Source organism: Cavenderia fasciculata (assembly GCF_000203815.1).
Source record: "Cavenderia fasciculata unplaced genomic scaffold Scf_EUAJFUG02HR96I-5, whole genome shotgun sequence".
Lineage (NCBI taxonomy): Eukaryota > Evosea > Eumycetozoa > Acytosteliales > Cavenderiaceae > Cavenderia > Cavenderia fasciculata.
Genome location: NW_004457624.1, coordinates 105569 through 130005, shown reverse-complemented (window position 1 = coordinate 130005; position 24437 = coordinate 105569). Strand labels below are relative to the sequence as shown.

At 32.8% G+C, this 24437-nt stretch overlaps 10 protein-coding genes across 10 annotated transcripts; 5 read left to right on the top strand and 5 right to left on the bottom strand.

Annotated features, from left to right (window-relative positions):
* Window positions 1-10: 10 nt before the first annotated feature.
* gacHH (Kelch repeat-containing protein) lies at window positions 11-3786 on the bottom strand (the record flags this gene model as incomplete). The annotated part of the gene is made up of 3 exons (XM_004349960.1): window positions 11-432; window positions 521-3529; window positions 3630-3786. The coding sequence occupies 3 exons, from the start codon at window positions 3784-3786 to the stop codon at window positions 11-13; spliced, it is 3588 nt and encodes a 1195-aa protein (XP_004350010.1).
* A 70-nt stretch (window positions 3787-3856) lies between these two features.
* On the bottom strand, window positions 3857-4701 carry DFA_11071 (uncharacterized protein; the record flags this gene model as incomplete). The annotated part of the gene is given in 3 exon segments (XM_004349959.1): window positions 3857-3872; window positions 4564-4657; window positions 4677-4701. The coding sequence occupies 3 exon segments, from the start codon at window positions 4699-4701 to the stop codon at window positions 3857-3859; spliced, it is 135 nt and encodes a 44-aa protein (XP_004350009.1).
* Window positions 4702-4808: 107 nt separating this feature from the next.
* On the top strand, window positions 4809-9562 carry helE (DEAD-box RNA helicase; the record flags this gene model as incomplete). Its single annotated transcript, XM_004349958.1, has 2 exons — window positions 4809-7997; window positions 8075-9562. The coding sequence occupies 2 exons, from the start codon at window positions 4809-4811 to the stop codon at window positions 9560-9562; spliced, it is 4677 nt and encodes a 1558-aa protein (XP_004350008.1).
* A 175-nt stretch (window positions 9563-9737) lies between these two features.
* On the top strand, window positions 9738-10669 carry DFA_11069 (uncharacterized protein; the record flags this gene model as incomplete). The annotated part of the gene is made up of 2 exons (XM_004349957.1): window positions 9738-9907; window positions 9970-10669. The coding sequence occupies 2 exons, from the start codon at window positions 9738-9740 to the stop codon at window positions 10667-10669; spliced, it is 870 nt and encodes a 289-aa protein (XP_004350007.1).
* A 218-nt stretch (window positions 10670-10887) lies between these two features.
* tmem33 (uncharacterized protein) lies at window positions 10888-12085 on the top strand (the record flags this gene model as incomplete). The annotated part of the gene is made up of 3 exons (XM_004349956.1): window positions 10888-11403; window positions 11506-11798; window positions 11899-12085. The coding sequence occupies 3 exons, from the start codon at window positions 10888-10890 to the stop codon at window positions 12083-12085; spliced, it is 996 nt and encodes a 331-aa protein (XP_004350006.1).
* A 774-nt stretch (window positions 12086-12859) lies between these two features.
* On the bottom strand, window positions 12860-13905 carry DFA_11067 (uncharacterized protein; the record flags this gene model as incomplete). Its single annotated transcript, XM_004349955.1, has 2 exons — window positions 12860-13358; window positions 13454-13905. The coding sequence occupies 2 exons, from the start codon at window positions 13903-13905 to the stop codon at window positions 12860-12862; spliced, it is 951 nt and encodes a 316-aa protein (XP_004350005.1).
* A 393-nt stretch (window positions 13906-14298) lies between these two features.
* DFA_11066 (uncharacterized protein) lies at window positions 14299-17598 on the bottom strand (the record flags this gene model as incomplete). The annotated part of the gene is made up of 8 exons (XM_004349954.1): window positions 14299-14302; window positions 14809-14851; window positions 15180-15252; window positions 15679-15822; window positions 16385-16495; window positions 17044-17169; window positions 17241-17342; window positions 17476-17598. 8 exons carry the CDS (start codon window positions 17596-17598, stop codon window positions 14299-14301), a joined length of 726 nt encoding a protein of 241 aa, XP_004350004.1.
* A 318-nt stretch (window positions 17599-17916) lies between these two features.
* Window positions 17917-21592, top strand: smc6 (structural maintenance of chromosome protein; the record flags this gene model as incomplete). The annotated part of the gene is made up of 4 exons (XM_004349953.1): window positions 17917-18452; window positions 18531-18813; window positions 18886-21437; window positions 21502-21592. 4 exons carry the CDS (start codon window positions 17917-17919, stop codon window positions 21590-21592), a joined length of 3462 nt encoding a protein of 1153 aa, XP_004350003.1.
* Window positions 21593-21649: 57 nt separating this feature from the next.
* arpA (alpha-centractin) lies at window positions 21650-23060 on the bottom strand (the record flags this gene model as incomplete). The annotated part of the gene is made up of 4 exons (XM_004349952.1): window positions 21650-22489; window positions 22563-22764; window positions 22855-22919; window positions 23010-23060. 4 exons carry the CDS (start codon window positions 23058-23060, stop codon window positions 21650-21652), a joined length of 1158 nt encoding a protein of 385 aa, XP_004350002.1.
* A 526-nt stretch (window positions 23061-23586) lies between these two features.
* On the top strand, window positions 23587-24282 carry rps7 (40S ribosomal protein S7; the record flags this gene model as incomplete). Its single annotated transcript, XM_004349951.1, has 2 exons — window positions 23587-23808; window positions 23908-24282. The coding sequence occupies 2 exons, from the start codon at window positions 23587-23589 to the stop codon at window positions 24280-24282; spliced, it is 597 nt and encodes a 198-aa protein (XP_004350001.1).
* Window positions 24283-24437: the final 155 nt, after the last annotated feature.

Genomic DNA, 24437 nt, shown 5'->3' with positions numbered 1-24437 from the left:
ATTTTTGGATTTATGGGGTCGATGGAGGAAGAGGAGAAAGTTGACTTGGTGATTGAGAAGAAGGAGTTGATAATGCAGAGAGTGATATTGGTTCTTCATCTACACCTTCATCATCACTATCTGATCGTTGGAATGATTTGGGTTGAGTTGTTGGGTGTTCTGAGAATATAAAATCAAAATCTTCGATAAAGGTTTGCATGATACCGCACTGTAACTGAGTTTCACTCATTAGTGCCATTCTGTCCATGGTTGGTGTCTTTGGTTTTAATATGGTTGGTCCAAATACAATACTCAAATTCTTTGAATTCATCTTGTTGATTTCACTCTTTTCTGTAACTTTGACCAAAAGATGAACTAAACTTGCCAATACAACTCTATTATCACTTGGAATTCTCCAAATCATATTTCTAATTGTTTCAACATCTTCATTTTCTAAAAATTAAAAATAAGTAAATAAATATTAGTTCTTTTACTATTACTTTTTTTTTTTTTTTTTTTTTTTTTTTGTTTTTTTACATACTTCTAGAATCTAATAAAGGTAAGAAATATTCATATGGAATTAAAGGAGGATCAAGAGATCTTAGGTAAAGTTTTAGAGCATTTGAAACATTATGAATTTCAAAATTTAAATTAATTTCTCCATGTGTAAATGATTTTGTTATTGTTCTAACTGTATCAATATTTCCTGACAGTCTAAATAATCCTTCCGTCTCTAATCCACTACTTTCCAAATGTTCAATCACCTTTTCGATAATTTCTCTTTTAAATGGAACTGATTCCTTGTTGCTCTTTCCAAATATTTTAATCTTTTTTGGTTTCTTTTCCTTTTCCTTTTCTTTTTCTTTTTCCTTTTCCTTTTCTTTATCCTTTTCTTTTGATAAAATGTTCATAAATTTAGAACTCAACTTTGATTTTGATTTCTTTTCCAAATCTTCGGTTTGTTGTTGTTGTTGTTGTTGTTCTGATTTATCATTACTTTTACTTAAATTATTATCATTGCCTAATTCGGTTGTGCTTGTTTGTTGTTGTAATATTCCTACAGTTGAAATGGTTGGTGTAGAGTTTGCTGATGAAATAGAGGTGGATAAATCTGTATTTGATTTTAATGGTGATCTTGGTAAAATTTGATTATCACTACCACTAATATCTTCTTCAACTCCATTCATTGGTTGAAATTGAGCTGAAGAACGATTTACTTTTTTAGATTTCATAAATTTAAAAATATTGTTTGTTGATTTTTCTTTACTACCAGTATTGTTGTTTGTTTCCTTTTCCAAACTTGAAGAAAGAGATCTTTCTTTATCCTTTTCCTTTTCCTTTTCTCTTTCCTTTTTCTTGAAATTAAATATTGGTAATGGATAGGAAGATGATCTATAGTGTGATGTATTTAGAGACGAGGTTGACTTTGAATCTGTTGTGTGATTACTTGCTTCACTTAGATCTTCCATATCGTCCATCATTGAAGATCTACTTTTAACATCACTAAAATCACTTGCACTATCAGATGTAAACATAAAGATATCGGCAAAGTGATCCAATTTAAGTTTTAATTCATCCAATTGAGTATTTGTATCCTTTTCAAGTAATTCTTTCCATCTAAGTCTTTTTTCATAAGCATTCCATGCATTCATCATTTCTTCAATGACATCCATTGTATTTTTAGATATTTGTACATTACCAGAGCTACTGCCAAGGTTTTGATTATTATTATTGTTGATGGTATTGTTTCCTCCTCCTCTACTTGATTTCAAATCTTCCAATTCCTTTTCAACAATTTTTCTCTTTTCAACTTCTTCTTTTAATTGTTGTTTCAATTCCTTGTAATGACTTGCAAGTATATTATATTTTAAATTACAAGATGATGAACAACTTTCTCCAATTTTAAAAGTATCCAGAGTCATATTATTATTGGATTGGTGTTGATGCTGATGATGATGAGATGTTGAACCATTTTGTCCACCAATGGGTGGTCGATTATTGGTAATTAAATTTGAGGTCTTTTTATCTCTTTCATCTTTCATTTCGCTAGACTCTGACACTACCAATGGAGAAGAAACAATAGAAGTAGTACTTTTCGGTGTGGTTGGAAGATCGACGTCGGTTTTTCTAAATGGTTGATTGTTGCTGTCTATTGATACTTTTAAAGAAGAGGTTGATATAAATGCTGTATTTCTTCGCTGTCTTGAGCTTTTAAACTCTAATCTAAGAGTTTCCAATGCGTAATAATGTTGTTGACTTGATGGCAGCAAGTTGGATGATGATGATGATTTACCACTCTCAAAACCTCCAACTACAATGATTTTACTTGAAAATGATATACAAGAGTGTCTGAATCTTGGTGCTGGTAGTTGAGGTGGATTTTGAGTAATCAATGACCATGACATTGTTTCCGTATCGAGTACATAGAGTTCATTACTAAATGTTGCAGATGTATTATTATTATTATTATAGATAAGAGGATGTACTTGATTTTGTTGTTGTTGTTGATCCAATGACACTACACCACCAAAAATATATATTTTAAAACCAATCACTACCGATGAATGACCACTTCTAGGTGATGGAATATCACCTTTATGATCTTCCAATGTCCATTCCATTGTATTGGTGTTTAAGATATATAGATCATTTAATAGTTCCATACCTTCTCCACAACCACCAAATATAAATGCTCTATTTCCAATTATACTACAAGTATGATTAAATCTTGGTGGTGGTGGTGATGAAGAAGAAGTGATAGTAGTAGTAGTAGTAGAAGAGATATTTACTTGTTTTAATTTGTTGTTGATATTGGATTGAGTTGGACTTTGTGGATTATTATATACAGATAAATTAATGTGTGGTGGTAATGATGGATATTGTGATGATGAAGATGAAGATTGACTATTCTTTGTTGGTGTAATGACCTCATTACCTGCAATTAGAGGTGATGCATGAGATATAGTAGCTGAACGACCTCGAGATATTGGCGATGAAAAGAATGATGTTGGCATTGCAATTGATGGTGATGAATGTGCTAAAAATGTATTTGTTGGTGATTGATTCATCATAGAGTTTGATGTTGTTCCACGTGTTGATGGTGATGACATAGTAGTCGGTTGTTGTTGTTGTTGTTTAATATCATCATCATCATGATAACCATCATGGTTATCATCCAACTTTGCCCAACAATTACGCTCTGTTTGAAATATATGAACATCGCCAAGTAGTTGAGATTTACAAATACCACCAAATATTAAAATACAATTGCTTCCAATCAGAGAGGCAGTATGGCCACTTCGAGGGAGTGGCAAGTCTCCAACGATCTTTGGTTTGGACCATGTATGATTGACAGTGTTGAATTGATACATTTCATTAGACTGTGATAGATGATGATCGATTGCTGCTTGATCCGATGACGCTAAAGACGATTGTTGAGTTCCTCCAAAAACAAACATTTTTCTACCAACTTGTGTTGCAGTGTGACCTAGACATGGTGGTGGCGTGGTACCACTAATATGTGGCTTTAATAAATTTGATTGTTGTTGAACTTAAATTGACAGATATAATAATAATGTCATCATTGTTAGATTTAACCATAAAGATTGATTTGTTTGTTTGATTTGATTGATTGATTGATTTGATCATACTATTATTTAAAAGATATACTGCATTTGAAAGTTTCTCATTTTGATGATCATATCCACCAAATATAACTATATTATCTCCTGATAGTGTTGTTGTGTGTCCCTGTAACGGTAGGTTAACATCTTGTTTGTTTGATAACTTGTGACAATTCCAACTCATTCTTTTCTAAACTCTCTCTTGATGTTGTTGATGATTGATCATTTATCGTAGTGATAAATCATTCAATCAATCAAACTAAACTTAAACTAAAATAATAATAATAATAATAATAATAATGATAATGATAATAATACTGACTGAATATATATTTAAAATAATTTACGTAAGCTTGGCTTGGCTTATTTGCTTCCCTCCCTCTCTTTCATCTTGGTTTCAAAAAAAAAAAATTGAAAAAAAAGGCGATATATACAAATTGTACGGTTATTATTACTCATGCCTGTCTGTGTGTATGTTATGTTATGTGTGTGTATGAAAACCCCTTTCTCTAAATCATCACTCACTGATTACCCACTCACTCAATCACACTTATCAAAAAGGAGGGGATTTTGTGTGTGTGTTGGGGGTTACCTACAATCAAAATGATGGGGGGGTTGAGAATGTAAAGAAAGATTCATCGAACTACATGTGAATGAAAGACAAATAGACTAGATAGATAGAGCCATAGCCAAAGCAGATTTGCATCGTTCGTCGAAACATCCACATTGAATGTTGGCCATTTAGGCTTTGCATTTTCCGTTTGTGTTGCTTTTAGCAAGGAATGGGGGACGTCTGCGCATAAGGACATTCGATTAAAATCGAGACAAACTTTGAATTTAATGGTTTTCGTTAAAAATAAAAACTGATATCGTCTTGAGATCGACAGCTTTCTTTGCAACTCTGAAGTGGACTAATAAATTTATATTATCGCGGTTGGCAATTAATAACAACAAAACTAACCATCCATCATCATACCAACCATATTTATTATTATTATTATTATTCTTTTGATTCTTTTCTGCTTGCTGGTTGTTAGAAATAATAGTACCGCTACCTATTTTTTTTAATTTTACATTTAAGAGAGAGAGTTAAAGTCATCGATAATAGGGTATGTATTTTAGATCTATATCCTTTTCTACTGGCTCAATCATTACTCACTCACACCAATCTATCTTTATCTAATCTTTTGACGCAATAGACAATAAATGGGTGATAATGGTAGTCAGCAACAACAACAACAACAACAACATCTATACACTTTTCAACAACAACAACAACAACAACAACAGTTTCATCAAAATGAAACAATATATCAACAACTACAATCTCAATTCTATAATAACACAAATGGTTTGATCAATCAATCAAGTCCTAGACTTGCAAGTAATTTTGAGCAACTTTATTCTCCAACTACTTTGCAACCAAGTTCACTTTCACCGCCACCATCATCTTCTTCTTCTTCCTCCTCTTCGACAACACAACAGTCACCACTATTAATATCACAACTGGCTCAGTTGAGTCAACAAATCAATTCTAATTCATCATCTCCTTCAATCACTTCATTAACCTCTCCAACTAATAATTCATTATTGCCATCATCGTCATACACGTTGCCATCTATATTGATTAATAACTCATTTGGTAGTTTATCAACGCAATCATCATCTCTATTTGTATCATCTTCATCATCATCGACGACGACGGCAACGACCCAACATAACACAGCCATTCCTCTGCCTTTGACAAATAATTCTCATAATGAAAAGGAACCAACTAAACGATTCAAAAAGAGTGGTAGTGGCACTAATATCAAACATCTATCATCTAGTGGTAGTTCTGTCTCATTGACCTCTTCTTCATCTCAACTATTTAATGATAATCAAAATAACAATATTAATAATAATAATACTGTAGTCACTGGTCTAGTGATATCACCTCCAACAAGATCAATTAATAATAATAATAATAATAATAATATTTCACAAACTATTTCACCAGTTCTTGGATGTGTTGTTGGTGGTGGCGGTGGTGTTGGTGGACCAACATCACCTTTATCATCTCCTGTACTATGTGATAGACCATCCATCTTTGGACAAGAAATTATTATTGAATCTAAAAAGACACAATCTTTTCATTTCGATCATCATAATCATCATCATCACCATCATCATCAACAACAACCAACAAAAATAACTGATCCCATTATTCCTACTTCTTATCATCAATGTTCTATTCCACTTTCAAACTCTGCTGGTGGTGGTGGAGTAGGAGTAGGAGTTGGAGTTGGTTCATATACACCATTTGAAACAAATAATAATAATAATTTAAATAATTTATACAATGAATTGATTAATATAAGGACATCAAATATTTTATCAAACAACTTTAATAATAATCAAAATAATCAAAATAGTTTAGAGAATGAAAAAAGGTTTCCAGTTATTGATATGAGTAATAGTGGAAGTACACCATTTATTCCAAATATTTCTTCATCTTCATCTACTCTATTTCAACTATCCAATTCATCATCAACCATCTCACCATTTCAATCTTTACAACAACAATTTAATAATTTAAATCACCAAATATTACAACAAACCTCTCAAGATTCTCTTTTATACCCTCCATCAACAAGTGTATGGGCATCTGAATACTACTCTTTTCTTAAAAAACAACCATTTCCACAACAACAGTCATATTCCACTGATATGTTTCTTGGTGATTATTCATTTAAAGAGTTGGAATTGTTTTTCCCATTGTATGCAAAAACACCGATACGAATAGCATTACATGAAGAAGAGGTTATAATGATGGTTCAAGATAATGGTAGTGATCAAATGATTGCATCAATACATGATGCACCAAGTTGGCTTGCCATTCTACTCGAAAAAAGATATATCACTGTAAAAGGAGAGATTGATCATCTATCAAATATTGCCTATTGTAAAATTTACAATTCTCAACTAGTTGAAAAGGATCTTGTCTCAAACAAAGATCATATTTTAGTTAAATCTTGGTGTCAAATGGCAATTGATATTGGTATTAATATTTCTATAATTGAAAATCAACAAACTAATAATAATCAAAATATTCATAATAATAATAATAATCAAAATAATAATATTATATTAAATTCATCATCGTCAACAACAAATATAAAATTAAATACATCATTTAATAATAGTATGGATTTTATAAATGTTTCATCACCATTGAATACATCAACCAATGCAACAATGAGTAATCTAGATTTTTTATCATCATCAAGATTACTTAATCCATCGTCATCAACAACATCAACAGGTCAACAACCAAACACATTGAATAGATCGTCTGGTGGCGATGTATTAAACAAATCAATGGATTCTATCTTTAAACAAAAGATTGAAGACTTTTTAAATAATATATTGACCGAAGAAATGGACACTCCTGTTGGACTCAAACTACAACTACGAAACTACCAAAAACAGGCGCTTCATTGGATGAATACTAGAGAGAGAGCAGAATTGTCTGATCCACCCACGCTGGCCGATCTAGACTCTATGAGGAATGACCTTACATTTGTTTGGGGTGGATTACTATGTGATGATATGGGTATGGGTAAAACAATTGAAATTTTATCAATCATCTTATCAAATAGGTATATTCCTCCTTCTCCTCCTCCTCCTCCTCTTATTGTTTCAGATCAACAAGAACAACAACAACAAAAAGATTTATGTTTGACATATCAAACAAAGACAACATTAATTATATGTCCAGTATCAGTTTTACAACAATGGTACAATGAAATAACCTCACATACAGAACCATCATTAAATGTTTATATATATCATGGACCTGGTCGTAATAGAGATACAAGATTCCTATCGACATTTGATGTTGTCATTTCAACATACACTACTCTATCTGCAGAGTATCCAGATGAACAAGATGACGACACTTCATCGTCTACCATTATATCACCATCAAGTTTTTCACTATCACCTCTAATGCCTCCCAATTCATCATCATCTTTGTCTCCCACCATCCAACAACCGCAACAACAACAACCGCAACAACAAACCAATACGTCTCCAGTTTCTGTACAAAAGAAACGTAAAAGAATTAAAAAACAGGATCAAAATGGATTATTAAATGTTAGATGGTTTAGAGTTGTATTGGATGAAGCTCATACAATCAAAGAAAGATTGACACGTACCTCAAAAGCAGCTTGTGCACTTGAAAGTCAAATTAGATGGTGTGTTACTGGCACACCAATCCAAAACAAATTGGATGATCTTTTCTCACTTATTCAATTCCTCCGAGTTGAACCATATTCAAATTATTATTGGTGGAATCAATATATTATGAAACCAAGTAAAAATCGTGATGAAAAGGGTTTTTCAAGATTAAGAGTAAGAAAAAAAGAAAAAGAAATAGAAAAAAAAAGTACAAACTATTTATAATTCTAATCATCATTTTTATTTTTTAGATATTATTATCAAAAATATTATTAAGAAGAGTAAAAGATCAAAAATTAAATAATCAACCAATTTTGAATTTACCAGACAAGGTAATAACAGTAAAGGAAGATGAATTTGGTGAAGAAGAACAACAAATTTATAAACAACTTTGGAATGCATCAAAGAGAAAGTTTATAAACTATTATAAAAATGGAACACTCATGAAAAACTATGCTCACATTTTAGAGTTGCTATTGCGTCTTAGACAAGTTTGTGATCATCCATCGCTCATCAAAAATATTATGCAAAAGAATCTATTTGACGACGATGAACAAAAGTCAATCATCGACGACGCAAATCATCAATTGGTTTTGGAAATGTTAAAATCGGAAAACTATATCCTACCAACAGAAATTGGTGAGAAACTTAAAACAATCTTTGGCAAGGATATTGAAGATCAAGAATGTATATTGTGTATGGAATCATTAGATAATCCTTGTTTAACCTCCTGTGGTCATATATTTTGTCATGGTTGTATAACTAAACATTTTGAAGAAAATGGATCGATAACTGATCAAAACTATTTACCACCATCAATTAATTTAAAAGAATCAATGCTTATGGTTCCAATTTCACCAAGAATTGAACAAAATAATCAACAACAAAATATTAATAATAATAACAGTTTAACAACTATTACAACTTCAACTACGACAATAACGACAACAAATAATAATAATAATAATAATAATAATAATAATAATAATAATAATAATAATAATAATAATAATGGTACAAAATGTCCAACATGCAAACAAATAATAATACAAGAGAATTTAAAATCGGTTTCATTTAAATCAACATCTCAACAAAACAACTTTTTAGAATCAACTTCTTCTTCCTCTTCTTCATCTTCATCTTCATCATCTACATCATCACCATCAGATAATTTTATATTAAGATCATCATATTCGCTAACAAAAATGACAACAGATAATTGGAAGAGTAGTACAAAGGTAGATTCATTGATGAGTGAATTGGATAAAGTTCATAGAAAAGATTCAGATGCCAAATCATTGGTATTTTCACAATGGACTAGTATGTTGGATCTCATAGAGATACCACTTCAACAAGCAGGCATTGGGTATGTCAGATTGGATGGTAAATTGGCACAAAAACAAAGAGAAGCAAATATTAAAAAATTCAAAGAGGAAGGATCGATCAAAGTATTTTTGATATCGATGAAAGCTGGAGGACTTGGTCTTAATCTAGTAGTTGCCTCTCATGTCTTTTTATTAGATCCTTGGTGGAATCCTGCAACCGAGGAACAAGCAATCGATCGTGTCTACAGAATCGGACAAAACAAAAATGTCAACGTCACTCGATTTGTTATTAAAAACTCTATCGAGGAAAGAATACTTAAACTACAACAAAACAAAAAGAATTTGGCTCAAGATACTCTTCAAATGAAGAAACAAATTAGAATTGAAGAACTTAAAATGTTATTTGATGAATAAAAATATATTATACAAATTATATCAAAGAAATCTCGAGGATCTAGATTCTTTTGTTTTTCCTAAATTTACAAAGCGATGATTCTTTTATAATCAATGTTTAATAACTGTTTTTTTTTGTATTAACAGAATATATAGAATAATACATACATATAAATTATATATATATATCGATAAAATGGAACAAACATTAGTAATAGAAGGACAAAAGGTTAGAAATATTATATTCCCATTTGATTTGGATTCAAAAGGAGATGATGTAAAACCAATAACAAAGACAAACATTGATGCTTTAACACCAAAATCTGCATTCATATTAGATAATGTTCTATCACCAACAGAGTGCAAGTAAGATTGAATGAATAAAGAATAAGAAAAAGGATCATTACTCTTATTAATTTCATTTGTAGATATATTATTGATAGAGGAGAAGAGATGGGATTTGATGAATTGGCACATTATATAAAAAAGTATCGTAATAATTCGAGAGTATTGGTAAAGAGCTATTCGCTGAGTTCATTGATATTTGAAAGAATCAAACAATTTCTACCATCGGAATTGGATATTTCAGATTCAACACCTTACTTGGATGATGGTAGAAGAGCTAGAAAACATTTGCATGGAAAGTGGAAACTCAATCAAGTCAATGAATTGTGGAGATTGTGTAAATACCAAGATGGAGGTGCATTTGCAAGTCACTATGATGGATTCTACGAGAGAGATGCAGATAATAGATCATATCTCACCTTTATGATTTATCTATCAGGTGGTATTGCAGGTGGATGTACAAGATTTTTAGATCCAAAAGATGACAAGACCGTATTGGCATCGGTAGAACCAAAAGAAGGAAGAATACTTGTCTTTACACACAACATTTGGCATGACGGTGAAACAGTACTACCTGGTGGCAATCAAAAGTACATCATGCGTACCGATGTAATGTATACTAGAGTAAACCCAAGTAGCTCAAAGGAAATGTTGGAAAATGAGCGATTGGCAAGAGAACTAGCAAGAGAAGCAGGTGAAATGGAGAAAACTGATCCAAACATTGCCGTATCTCTTTATAAAAGAGCTTTTAAATTATTCCCTGATTTAGAAAGTGAATTTTAAAAAGTAATAAATCTCTCTGTGTACAGATACACTGTACTTGTACTTGTATCAATAATAATGTTATACAACCTCTGACTCACCCCTATTTGCTTTAATTTATTTTTTAATTATTTTTTTTGATGAACAGAGAATGAAGTTGACGAGTCATCAAACTAACAGTTTTTAGTTCAATTAATTAATAATTACAACGCACAGCAAATAGATAGATATATAAAAGAATGACATTTGATACATTTGATTGGGAAAATGATCAAGGATGGAAAAGTTATTTAAATAACTTACTCATCCCTGTTAATGCAGATAGTGATGCTATTTTATTTAAATTTAAACAAAAATACTACAAGAATAATGTTGATAGTGATTACATTATCAAAGAGTTTAAGAAATCTTCTTCTTCTTCTTCTTCTTCTTCATCTACATCTAATTCATCATCTACTTCACAAAGACCAAGTACTACTTCTTCATCCTCATCATCAAATACTTCATCAACAAGACAAAATACAAACTCTAACAGTAGCAGACCATCACCAGCACCATCAGCATCTGCACCACCACCACCACCAGCAACACAATCAAAGTTTACAAAAATACTTTACATTGCATGGGTAGTTGCTCAAATATCAACATTTGTATTTAGTTTGGCATTCCTTATACTTGGTAGACCAGTATTTTATTATAGAGCATTCTTGGCTGGTATTATCGGTTACTCCATCCCATTATTTCAAACATTTGAGGTATGTAATTAACAATGTCCATCATCATCATCGTCATCATTGTTTCAATTATATATAATCCAAATTTGACTAATCATTCTTTATTTCTTTCCAATTCAATAGGGAAGATTCAATAGATCACAAATTGATGTTATATTAAAGAATGAGAATACACACTTTCTTGGATTTTGTTTGATATTCTATATCCTAAGTGGACAACCTTCAATAGTAAACCTTGCACCAAACCTTATCTACTCTTTCTTTCATATTGTTCCAATTGCTCGTCCATACATTCGAATCCCATTCGTACTAAAGTATCTCGATCTTGCTCAAACCAAGAAACAAACTGCAATTCAATTGGCTGTTTCAACTGAAGCAATGATTATGCTTGGTTTAATTTTTGGTTTATTTACTGGGTATGTCATATATATATATAAAATATAAGTAATTTAAAATCTATCTTGGATACTAATATTCTATTCCTTCCTATTTATTTATTTATCCAATTCAATATAGAGGATCATCAATCATTATAATCTTTGTTTATTATAAATTCCTAAAATTAAGATATAATACCAATAACTTGAGTCAACTCATTTGGAATGAATATGGTAATCGTGTTGAAGAGTTGACAAGAAAGCCATGGATGCCATCAATGGTTTCCAATATAATATTAAAAATTAAGGCCTTTGTTTCAAGATAAATAAAAACAAGTCATATTACAATCAATTTAACTAAAGTCTTTATACAAATACAAATACTAAAGTATTGTTATATATATTTTTTTTGAAAATTGAATTTTATTTATTTAAAATTTTTAACTATACACAAATACATGTATATTACTTTAATTGGCAATATGATTAGAGGTATTTAAATATTGGGGGGAAGGAGGGGAGTAGGTAAGGTTGGTGAAGAAGATCCGCGTTACATATAATGTTACTTTATATGATAACAAATTTTGGTTGAAAAAAAAAATAAGATATTATTGTTGTTGGAGAGGGAAAAAAATGGTAAAAACCATTTCGTGAATGTTATCCAATTGGTTCGTTATATATATATGTATGATTTGATTTGGTTGGTTGGTTGATTGATGTTGGTTTGAGGGTGAGGGCGGGGAAAAAAAAACTGGAATTGTTCTATATAATATATTATGTATATATTGTACTAGCCACAACCGTGTTTTGAATGGTAGGTATATATAGTAGTAGATTTGACTATTATGTGAAACATGTTGGTTTTTGATTGTTTTAAAAAATGTTATATGTTGTTTGTTTGTTTGTTATTATTTACTATTATTATTTACTTGTTTACAATTATGTTGTTTGTTGTTGTTGTTGTTGTTGTAATAGTCAAAGTACCTATTTTTGAAACCATTAAAATGGAAATGAGGTCTTTTGGGAAAAGAAAAAAAAAGGGGGGTGGGTATATGGTGTTTGAGAGTATATGAATATATATGTTTGGAAAAAAAGGATGATCAACACATTGGTGAAACCATTTGGTTTGGCATGTAGATTTGTTGAGAGGCATATTGTTGAACAGCAGTATATACGGCTGGTGATGGTTGATTGGTGGTGGTGTAGAAAACAGATTGTTGAGGTGAGGATTCCTGGGAGGATGATGGTGAGGCCTGTGGTGATGATTGTTGAGATTGGGATTGTTGTTGGTAAAGTCTCTCTTGGAGCAAGAGTTGTTGGTGGTGTTGGAATTGGATCAATTCGAATGGCTTGCGAACAAGTTGTGGTGGGTTGTCGAATGGGTGTTTGAAAGAGGACAAAAAGATTTGTTGGTTTTCATAGAGTTGTAAAAGGTACATGGTAACAGTCTCGCTGGTCAAACAGAGGTTGTAATCAACGCCAATGAGGAATCTTCTCTCCATTAAATTCATATCCTTTAATGAAAAGTTGAAAATCTCTGCAATAATGGCATTATTTACTTGAGTTGATTCAGACCAGAATTTAAGTGTAACAACAGTGCTAGAGAAAAGAGAAAAAAAAAAAAAAAGAAAAAGAAAAATTAATAAATTATTATTATTTACTACTTTTTTTTTTTACTTATTTCTTTTACATACCTTGTTAACAATAAATTAAAAAGTTGATTATGTTTAATACCACTTCTATTTACAAACTTGTCGGCATAGATAATGATTGGAACCAATAGATTTGATGAGCACTTCATCATCTCCAAAATGGCCAAAACAATATCAAAGATCTCGTCAATGGCAACAAGTACTTCACGACGGAAGGCTGTCGATTCGTATGCTGGGTCATGTTGGATTAACCAACCATAGACCTTGTAAGAGGCGACGATTCTTTCTGGAATGAGTGGCTTTTGTTGGAGTGAACGGGTTTGGAGCAATCTCTTGAACATTCTTTGGTATCCATGTGATCTTGCAGATTGTTGAACTTGTTGTTGGGCTTGTTGTTGAGCTTGTTGTTGTTGAACTTGTTGAGCTTGTTGTTGTTGTTGTTGTTGTACAACAGCGACGGATGGTTGTTGAGCTTGTTGATGTTCGTTGGACATTTTTAATGTGTGTATATATTATATTTGATTGGTTGTTTGGGGTGGGGCGGAAAAATACGAAGACTGTTATTATTTTGATATTCTCAGTATATCTGACTGTGATTCGACTATTGAAAAGGGGGGTGTTGGGGAAAAAAAAAAAGCTTGTAATTAAGCTGTTTGACAGGGAGGTAATTGATAAATAGTTATTTGGAGATTAGTAAAACATATATATATATAGGAGAAAAATGTATCAGGTGATTTTGTTTGTTGGTTGCTTTTGTTAAAAAAAGAATTTAAAAGTTGATTTGTTTGTTTGAGTTTGGTTGGTTGGATTGTATGTGGGGGAGGGCTGGACAATTAAAGAGATAACAAATAATAAGATAAATATTTGTATTGTTATATGACAACAAACTAACTAATAAAATAAATATTTGATTGGAACAAAAAATAAATAAAGCAAGACCAAGGGCAAAGGGGAAATATCTATCTTGTTGGATGCAACAACTAAAATAAATGATGCAATACAGCAAGTCTTGCAGTGGGATATTTTGCCGGAGGTGGGCAAGAGCCAAAAAATTTAAAAGATAGTGCGGGTGTAGGGGGGGTGGGGCAGAGGGAGAAGGAGAAAGAAAAAAAGAGTCAACCTGCAAAATGTGTCTGAGCGAAAAATCCTGTGGGTGAAACCTTCTTCGGTTTGGCAAAGAGAAGGTTTCATCACCACCTATTGTTAGCCTTGAGATCAACAAACGATGGATGCATTTGCCACTCGAAACACTTATGCAACGAGGAGCAAGAGAGAGAGAACCGTCACAAAAGAGCAATAGGGAAAGTAGGTTTGCAGCAGTTGATGAATCTTGCTGTGTGTGGGGTTGCCCTTTGATTGGATCGTGTGTGGGTGGAGATCGAGAAAAAAAAAAAAACAAAAAAAAGTCGGCCAACCCGACCACGATGAGGGCGAGGGTTGCTAAAAAAAAATTAAAAAATCTAACCAAGCTCGTAAAAAACTTGAGAATGGCGAGGCAACCGACAAAAAAAAAAAAAAAAACTTACCAACAAGCAGCATGATGAGATTTGAACAAAAAACAATACTCCGCTTTCTGTGTGACGGACAACAAAACAATGGTGTCGTACGCACACAATGGGGTGCATCGGATCACTAAGATTGTTGGCAACAATGAAACACAAAAGAAATAGGGGGTGCGATGAGATCTTGTAAACAAATTTTTTAAAGTCACGACAATTCGGTTTGAAACGGCACGTTGTGTTTGCAGATGTTTGAGTTGAAAACATACCTTTGTGAAATCCTAGTTGTTTTGTGAATCGGGAAAAAAAATCTAGACTAGTACTTGTCGTGGTTGGTGGTAACTAGAACTAGAATGAATGCGGCGGCGTAAAAGAGGTAACGGATAGATGGGAAAAATAATAATAATATTTTACAAAGAGGCTAAAACAAAAAAAGAAAAAGGAAGAAAAAAAAAAAAAAGATATAAGTAAATTTGATTATTATTATGTTGTTGTATTTAGTTGATAGATAGATATATGTGTGTGTATTTACAGTTTTGATATTTTTTTTGTTAAAAGATTACAACTATGATTGATTGATATTAAAAGAAATGATCATTCAAAAAAAAAAGGTTTTATGTAGGAAGGAACTGGTTGGTTTGGTTTGGATACTTTTAATATAATTCGAATATAATAATAATTAAGATACTACTAGTACTGCTACTATAATGAATAAGCGATAAGGAAAAGTGATTCTATTGGAGGGTAATTTTAGATTTTTTAAATTACCTTTGTGATTGGGAGATGGAGAACTAAAAGGTTTGTTGTTGTTGATGTCTCTTGTACATAAAAATATCTTGAAAATACAGTAGGGCGTTGTTGAGTAGTGTTGTTTGTGGGGGGATTGTGTAGATTTTTATCGACGATTGCAATCTATAATTACAAAAAAATTGGTTGATTGTTGGTAATTTTAGAAAAATTGTTGGGTGGTGCCTAAGATTATTATTATATAGTAGTAGTAAAGATAAAAAGATTAACTTGAAATAGTGTGAAGTTGTAAATGAATTAATTAAAAGTTGTTTGCTTGAGGAGTCTTATATACTTTTGATAAAAGAGAACAGTGATTAGGGATGGTACCATGAGCCACAGATTTATCTTACAAGCTTGTTTTCATTGGACGATAAGGTATCTTCAATCTTTTGGATCTGGAAACTGCTCTCTCTATCGCTCGACATATCTTTTGGTAGGCACCTATGAGGTTGAAACAGAACAGCAAAGTCAATCGGTTAGGAGAGCCCTGGCGAATATTCAGTGTTCAGTTGGCAAAAACTTGAAAAACACTCAATCAAATTTCGTTGGTCGGTTGTAAAAAAATCTGTTTTTGGAAGTGGTTGGCGATAATGATAGATTCAATGCCAAGATCCAAAAAAAAAAAAGAATGAGCTTCTTTACTCACACTAAAAATACTTTAAAGATAACTTGTTATTGTTCTAACTTTTAATGACGACCGAACGAAGATTGATTTGATACTATTATTCAAGTTTCTACTTATTGGTGGGGAGACACCGACAGAGACAGTATGAAACCAACCAAGAACTGATATCATCTTTGCATTAAACAGATGAATGGATACAATCCAATCGGTTGGTTGGTGGGGTATCACTGAACGACGTCATTTGACAATTCACCCCAATACTCAATGTGTTGCCCCATTATCGACGATTATTTTCCAGTTCCAGTTCCTGCTCTTCGGCTTCACCTTTTAAAAAAAGATATCTTTTTTCTTTTTATTACTTTGATTGTGTGTGTGTGTGTGAAGTAGTAGTGACATCGCGTTCATTGTACTATTTTGGTTTTGATGTCGTTTTTGAACACACCACACCAATTCTATTCTACCCCGACATCTGAGTAGAAGTAGAAGTACTGGAATATGTACCACTACTATAGAAATAATAGACCAGGAAAGAAAAGAGTGGAAATATAATATAAATAAAATAGGATAAAGGGGATCTATCTCTTGAATTTGCAAGTCTTTGCTCTCTTTTCTTTTTTTCCAGTATCTCTTTACACTTTAAGGGAATAATTTAATATTAATATTATTAATTTAATTTAATTTAATTTAATGAATTGATTAATTATTTATTATTTACTTACATTATGACATTCTTTCTTTATCAATTCTAATTCTATAACTATTTTTTTGGTAATCTTATTGACCTGTTCTACTACATCATCGTATTCATGATCTTTATTGTCCAAATGTGTAATAAACTTGAAGAACTTGGTTAAAAAATAATCATCATCATCATCATTATAGTGTTTATGAATCTATTATTAGATTGAATTCATACCTCTTTTTCAAAAGTAGGAATATTATCTAATCTATTTTGTATTTCCGATAGTATAAACTCTATTTCTGCCAGCAAACCAACTGTGTCTTGAAAATTGGTGTTCTTGATAAAACTAATAATAGATGATCGTTGTTGTATTCCTTTGCTCTGTTAACATGTCAACATGTATCGTCGTTAATAATCTAATAGATGGACTAGTCTATCGATCTATTCTATCTTTCTTCTTCTTGCTTACAACATGACATTCTTCATATAAATTATCTAAAGTTTGGTGTGTCTCCAAACTATGTTTCTTAAAGTATTGTAATGATTCATCATAAAACTGTAATAACAGTTCATCGTTTAAATTGGCTTCCATTAATATATATATGCGCACTATAAATATATATTGATTTAACCGTTAGAGAGAAAAAGGAAAAATAATCTATTTTTTCGCACAGACATATTTCGAAAAAAAAAGAGGCGCCAACTCACTACTCGCATGCTAGTTCATAGTATTTTTTGTGTAACAAATAAAATAGATAAAGATAGGGGGTGTAAAATAACAACCAATAATAAACCCAACAACAGTATAAATAATAATAGTAGAAATACTTTAGTGTTGTTATATATATTTATATCTCTCCCTCTTTGTGTGTAAACTAAACTTTACATATAGATTTATCTAGAGAGAGAGATGGTTGGTAAAAGAAAAGAAGTAGAAGAGGAAAGTGATGACGATGAAATCATTGTTTCTCAAGATATAAAGAGAATAAAAACACAACAACAACAACAACAACAACAACAAAGAAGAATAGTTCAACAAGAAGAAGATTCAGATGAAGAGTTTGAAGATTCACAACCACAATCTTCGTCAACAACAGCAAGAGCAACAAAAGCAGTACATAATGGAAACGGTCACAGTACCAATGGAAATGGACATAGGACAAAGAGTGTAGATTCTTCAGAATCAGAAGATGAAGAGATGGATGAAGATGAAGATGGAGTTGCAGGTGAATCAGAGTTGGGTATCATTGAAAGTATATCGGTAGAGAATTTCATGTGTCATCGTCATTTTGAAATAAAGTTTGGTCCCAATGTTAACTTTATCAGTGGAGAAAATGGTAGTGGAAAGAGTGCTCTATTGGTGGCATTGATCATTTGTTTAGGTGCAAAGTCTGGTACCACTAATCGTGGCCATAAATTGGCTGATTTGGTTAAAAATGATGCAAAGTATGATATATCATAAGAGCAGTAGTAGTAGTATAAAAGTCATTCATTTCTAATTTTTATATATTCATCTTTCTTTAGTCAAGCAATCATTACAGTAAAGTTAAGAAATAAGGGACCAGAAGCACATTTACCAGAAGAATTTGGACCATCGATTATTATAGAAAGAAAGATTAGTAGATCTGGTGGTGGGGGTTATAAATTAAAGGATCATACAGGTAAAAAAGTAATCTCTACAAAGTTTTCAGATCTAGCTGTCATTTTGGAATTGTTCAACATTCAAATTGAAAACCCTATGGCCATTTTAATGCAAGATACAAGTAGAGAATTTTTAAATACTTCAAGACCTCAAGATAAATATAATGTATGTAAAAGGGAACCAAAATATTTTGATTTACTTGTTACTTATATATACTTTTTATGTTTTTGTTTTTAGTTATTTTTAACAGCAACACAATTAGATCAAATGAAAAAAGATTATTTATTTATAAATGATCAAATCAAAGGATCAGAACAAGAATTGGATAAAAAAGGAATCATTATTAAAGAGATGGAAAAGAAAGTTGAAGCATTGAGTAAAGAGTTTAAAGATTTACAAGCTGTTGTTGATTTGGAACAAAAGGTTCAACACTTGAAAGAGCAATTGGCATGGTCCTATGTGTTTGGTGTTGAACAAACTATTGTCAAAAAAAAGGCTGCACTCGCCCAAATCATTCAAGAAAAGAATAATATCCAAAATGAAACGCAAGGTATTGGGCAACAGATCAATGCAATCACCAATGACATGGCCGATAAAAGAAAAAAGATTGAAGAACTTTCTTCAGAGATTTCAAAAAAGCAAGAAGAGAAACAACAGGTCGAAGTTCAATTATTGGAAGTTGCAAAAGAGGAAAGTAGATTTGTTGCAAGATCAGACGACAAGAGAAAGCGTATGAATCATCTCAAACAACGTAGAGAAAATCAACATCGATCCATTCAAGAAATCAAGAGAAAAAATGAAGCTCAACGTCGTAATCAGAGTAAACAGAGTGATGTCGATCGTAAACGTCAACAATTGGAGGAATTGGAAAAAAAATCAACCATCATCACACAAGAGATATCTGAAATCAAGACAGAGGGTCAAAAATTGCAATCGATACGTCAAGAAAAGCAAATGGCAGTCTCCAATGTACAAAACCAAGTCAGCAAGCTCGAAAAACAATTGATACAACTCAAGAGTGCATTGACTGATAACCTTCGTATCTATGGTGATAGATTCCCTACTTTGGTAAAGAAAATTCAAGATAATTCTCGAAAGTTCTCTGTGCAACCCATTGGACCACTCGGCACAATGATCAAGATCAACGATGAAAGATGGTCATATGCTATAGAGTCGATCATTAAAAGAGGTCTACTTGGTAGTTTTTTGGTTGGAAGTTACAAAGATGGCAACCTCCTCTTTGAAATGGCCAAGTCGGTTGGTATTCACAACCTTGACTACACTGTCGTCAAGATGAACAATGTTGAACCCTACAAAACAGCCGAACATGACAGACTCGATCCATCATATCATACCGTTCTCCGTGCCATTCAATGTGATAATGTCATTGTTAGAAATTATCTCATCGATACAAGAGGACTTGAAACATATGTTTTGGTTAATAATGTAGAGGAAGGAAAGAATATCATTTATGGTCAAAAACCACATATTATCAGGGAGGCCTACACCCCAATCGCAGATAGAATCTTTGGTTCTAGAGACTCTCAAAAATTGACTACTGGTGACAGTTCTGGTAGATCACAAATTCTTCGTGCCAGTGTCGAACAATTGGTACGCGAACTCGATGGACAAATCAAAGGATACAGACCACAAATCGACCAATGTGAAAGAGAAGAAAGAGATGCCGCTCAAAAGGATAGTGCATTCCAACAGGCATTCAAACAAAAGGATCAAGAATACCAAAGATTGACTCGTGAACTCTACCGTGTCAAGACTGATCTCAAAACACTCGAAGAACAATTGGTAGAACCAACCGACGAACCAACCGATGAACTCGAACAGGGTATGGAAACGATCAACAAGGAAATGGAAGAGATCCAACAAGAGTTACAATCAATCGAACATGATCGCCAAAAGTTTGACGATTCTAAAAGACCGTTTGTCGAACAGATGCGTCAAATTGATCATGAAGCCGATAAAATTCAAAGAATCGTTGGTAAACTCGACAATGAGATCAAGAATCTCTCTCGTTCGGAGCGTGATCTTCGTATGAAAGAAGGTAAAGTCATTAGCAACGTTGGAGAATATGACAAGAAAAAGTTGCATTTGGAAGACGAACTCACAAACGATCAACTTCTCCACCAAGAATCTATGCAAAAGGCTCAGGAATTTTGTGATCGTGTCGAGGTTGCAGCAAATGAAAACCCTTCTACATTGTCTCAAAAGATTCAAAAGACAGAGGAACTCATTAGAAAAGAGAGCAAGGGTAAAAGAAGTCGTGCAGAGGTTCACGTCCATTTCAAGGAATGTCGTGACAAACTGGTAGAGATTTTAAGAACACGTGATGAAATGACAAAATTCAACAACAAACTAAAGATTCATCTCAACTTTCGTCAAAAAAATTGGGTCAAGTTCCAGAGAAAGATCTCACTTCGTGTCTCTCAATACTTTAACATCTTCCTTTCAAGAAAGGGTTACTCTGGCAAGATAGATTTTGATCACGAGGATAAAAAACTCGAGGTCAGTGTACAATTGGATAAAATGCGTCCATCTGAAAATGTAACAGGCAAAGGTGACACTAAATCACTGTCGGGTGGTGAACGTTCATTCTCTACGGTTGCCCTTCTCTTGTCACTTTGGGAAGCTATGGAATGTCCCTTTAGAGCTATGGATGAATTTGATGTTTTCATGGATGAAGTCAATAGACGTATCAGTATTGAACTCCTTCTATCAAAAGCAAGGCAAACTCCAACAAGACAATTTATTTTTGTCACTCCTTTATCTTTAAAGTAAATAGAACAAAAAAACAAACAAAACAAAACAAACTTATATTAACACTTTTTATTATTTTAGTTCAATTACACCAAGTCCATTTATTTATATTCATAGAGTTAGACCTCCACAAAGAGGTCAAAGAACAATCACTGAAACTTTAAATAGTTAAATATTTAAATCCTTTTTCTTTTATTGTGTGTAAAATAAATATTTATGTCATTGTCTTTTAAAGAATCTTTCTATGTAAAATAGCAGCACCCTCTTCTTCATATTCTTGATGAGTAACCCATAAATCTTTGAATGTCGACAAGGAAGCCATGATAGAACCACCAATCCAAGCAGAATATTTTCTTTCAAGAGGAGCCGAGATTTTGATTTTAACGTCTTTGGGCGCCAATTTCTTGACTTCGTTGAGAAGACGTTCACCAAATCCGTGGAACAGAGTAGAGCCACCACCTAGGATAATATTAGAGTACAAAGTCTTTCTAAGATCCATATCACTCTTTCTGATTGAAGTGTCAAGACATTGATGAATACCTGGTGATTCGTCGCCAATAATGTCTGGATGGAATAAAAGTTCTGGTGCACGGAACTTTTCGGCACCCAAATCGATAGTTTGGCCATCGGGCAATGTGTATGTTGTTTGAACGGGACGACTAGTGCCGGCCTCTGGTTCCAACAACTCTTCCTCTTTGGCAGGATCAAATGCAACATAACAGTTCTTTTCCTTTATGATACGAACCACTTCGAGCTCGGCACTTGTTCTAAAGTTGTAACCTGCTCTTCTTAGTAGGTATTGCAAATGATTGGTAATATCTCTACCTCCTATATCTATACGTGTGATGGCGTGTGGCAAGGCAAAACCTTCAAACACTGGAACAGTGTGAGTAACACCATCACCAGAATCTAAAACCACACCAGTAGTACGACCACTTGCATATAGACTGAGTACTGCTGGTATCGAGAAATATAAAGCAGGTGTATTATAGGTTTCAAAGAATAATTCTGCTGCTCTTTCTCTATGTAATCTTGGATTATGTGGTACATCTGTAACTAATACTGGATGCTAATAATAATAATAATAGAAAATAAAGATTAGAATTTGATATCTATTTTAATAATGTGTGTTTTATCCATACTTCAGATGATTGAATCTTTAACAATTCATATGTATGATTCCAAATACGTTCCATATTCTCCCAATTCATTACAACACCATGATCCATTGGATGTCTCAATTTTAATACTCCTCTCATCTCTGTGACCTTGTCTCCAACGAAAAATGATGAATCCCCATCTACATTTGATCCCATCACCTTTTTATACTTTGGGTGACCAATCCTATACAAAAAGTATAAAAGATATTAATTATTATCATTAGTTCATCTTTTTTTAAAAAACAAATCTCCTCTTTGTTCTTCTCCTTCTTACAATGATGAAAATATAGAAGAAGGTTGATCTTGTCCTGCAAAACCTGCTTTAATGAAACCTGAACCCTAAATACAAGTTAAATGTAATTTGATTATTCAAAAGGTGTTAGTGGAGTGTTTATACCATAATTACTCACATATCTCTTAACAACATACATTATCGATAACGACAGGTTGATTTGAAAACTCTACTTGGTTTCTACTCATTTCTTCTATCTCTAATAGCTAATACTAATCCAAAAGAATGATTGACTTTGTCTTTTTATATATATAATTTACAAATATAGATGATGATACAATTATACTACTCTTTTCAATAGAGTAAGTGAATGATGATGATTAAAATATATATAATTTATAAAATAAGAATCAATATAATCATTAATGATAAAACTAGCTAGCTCAACTTCACCATCCCTGTGAAAATCTTCCCTCCCTCATTGTCACGCACCACACAAGGCAAAAAATTTCGAGTTTGTTTTGAATTTTTGATTAATAAATATTTTTGCTTTTTTTTTCGATAGAGTTTCGCAGAGACGTGTTGCAGCTGGCTTTGTCGCGGTCATCCCTACATTGAGAAGACCCTTTTTTGTCACCCAGCGCTTAGAGGACTAGTTGTATGTGATACTCTATAACTTTACAGAAGCACAGTAGCCACACAGAGATTGAAAAGAGACACTAACCATTTCATCCATCTACAACATACAATACTACATCTATCTACTACAGGAAAATGTTAACTACCAACAAGAAGATCGTTAAGGCCAACGGTAAGCAAATTACCGAATTTGAGAACACTGTTGCTCAAGCCCTCTTGGACTTGGAAAACAACAGCAGTGACTTCAAGGACTTGAAGGACCTCAGCATCGTCGCTGCCAAGGACTACGATGTCTCTGACGGAAAGAAGGCTGTCGTCGTCTTCGTTCCATACCGTCAACTCAAGGCCTACAACAAGGTATGAATTGAAATAGATAGATAGAAAGGAATAATAGAAGAAGAGCAAATATCTAATCATCCCCCATCACTCCCCTCATCATCATTCATATTTTTTTAGATCCAACAAAAGTTGGTTTGGGAATTGGAAAAGAAGTTCGGTGGTAAGACCGTTATGTTCATCGCCCAACGTAGAGTCCTCCACAAGGCTACCGCTGCTCGTCCAGTCAAGCAACAAAAGATCCCACGTTCCCGTACTGTCAAGGCCGTCCATGACGCTATCTTGGAAGACCTCGTTTTCCCAAATAACATCGTTGGTCGTAGATTGAGATACAGACAAGACGGTAGCAAGTTGCACAAGATCTACCTTGACCGTAAGGAAATGACTCTCACCGAACACAAGCTTGACTCCTTCACTGCTGTATACCACCGTTTGACTGGTAAGGAAGTCGTCTTTGAGTTCCCAGTCCAATCTTCATCCTCTGACTCCAACTAAATTTGAATAAAAGGGGTTAAAAGCATCTTTTAAATATTATATAAAAGTATACAACAACTAAAAGTAATCAAACTTATTTCTAAAAAGAAAGATGACGAAAGTAGTACTAATAATTGGTTCAGATTATATTAATAATATGATATGATGAATAATAA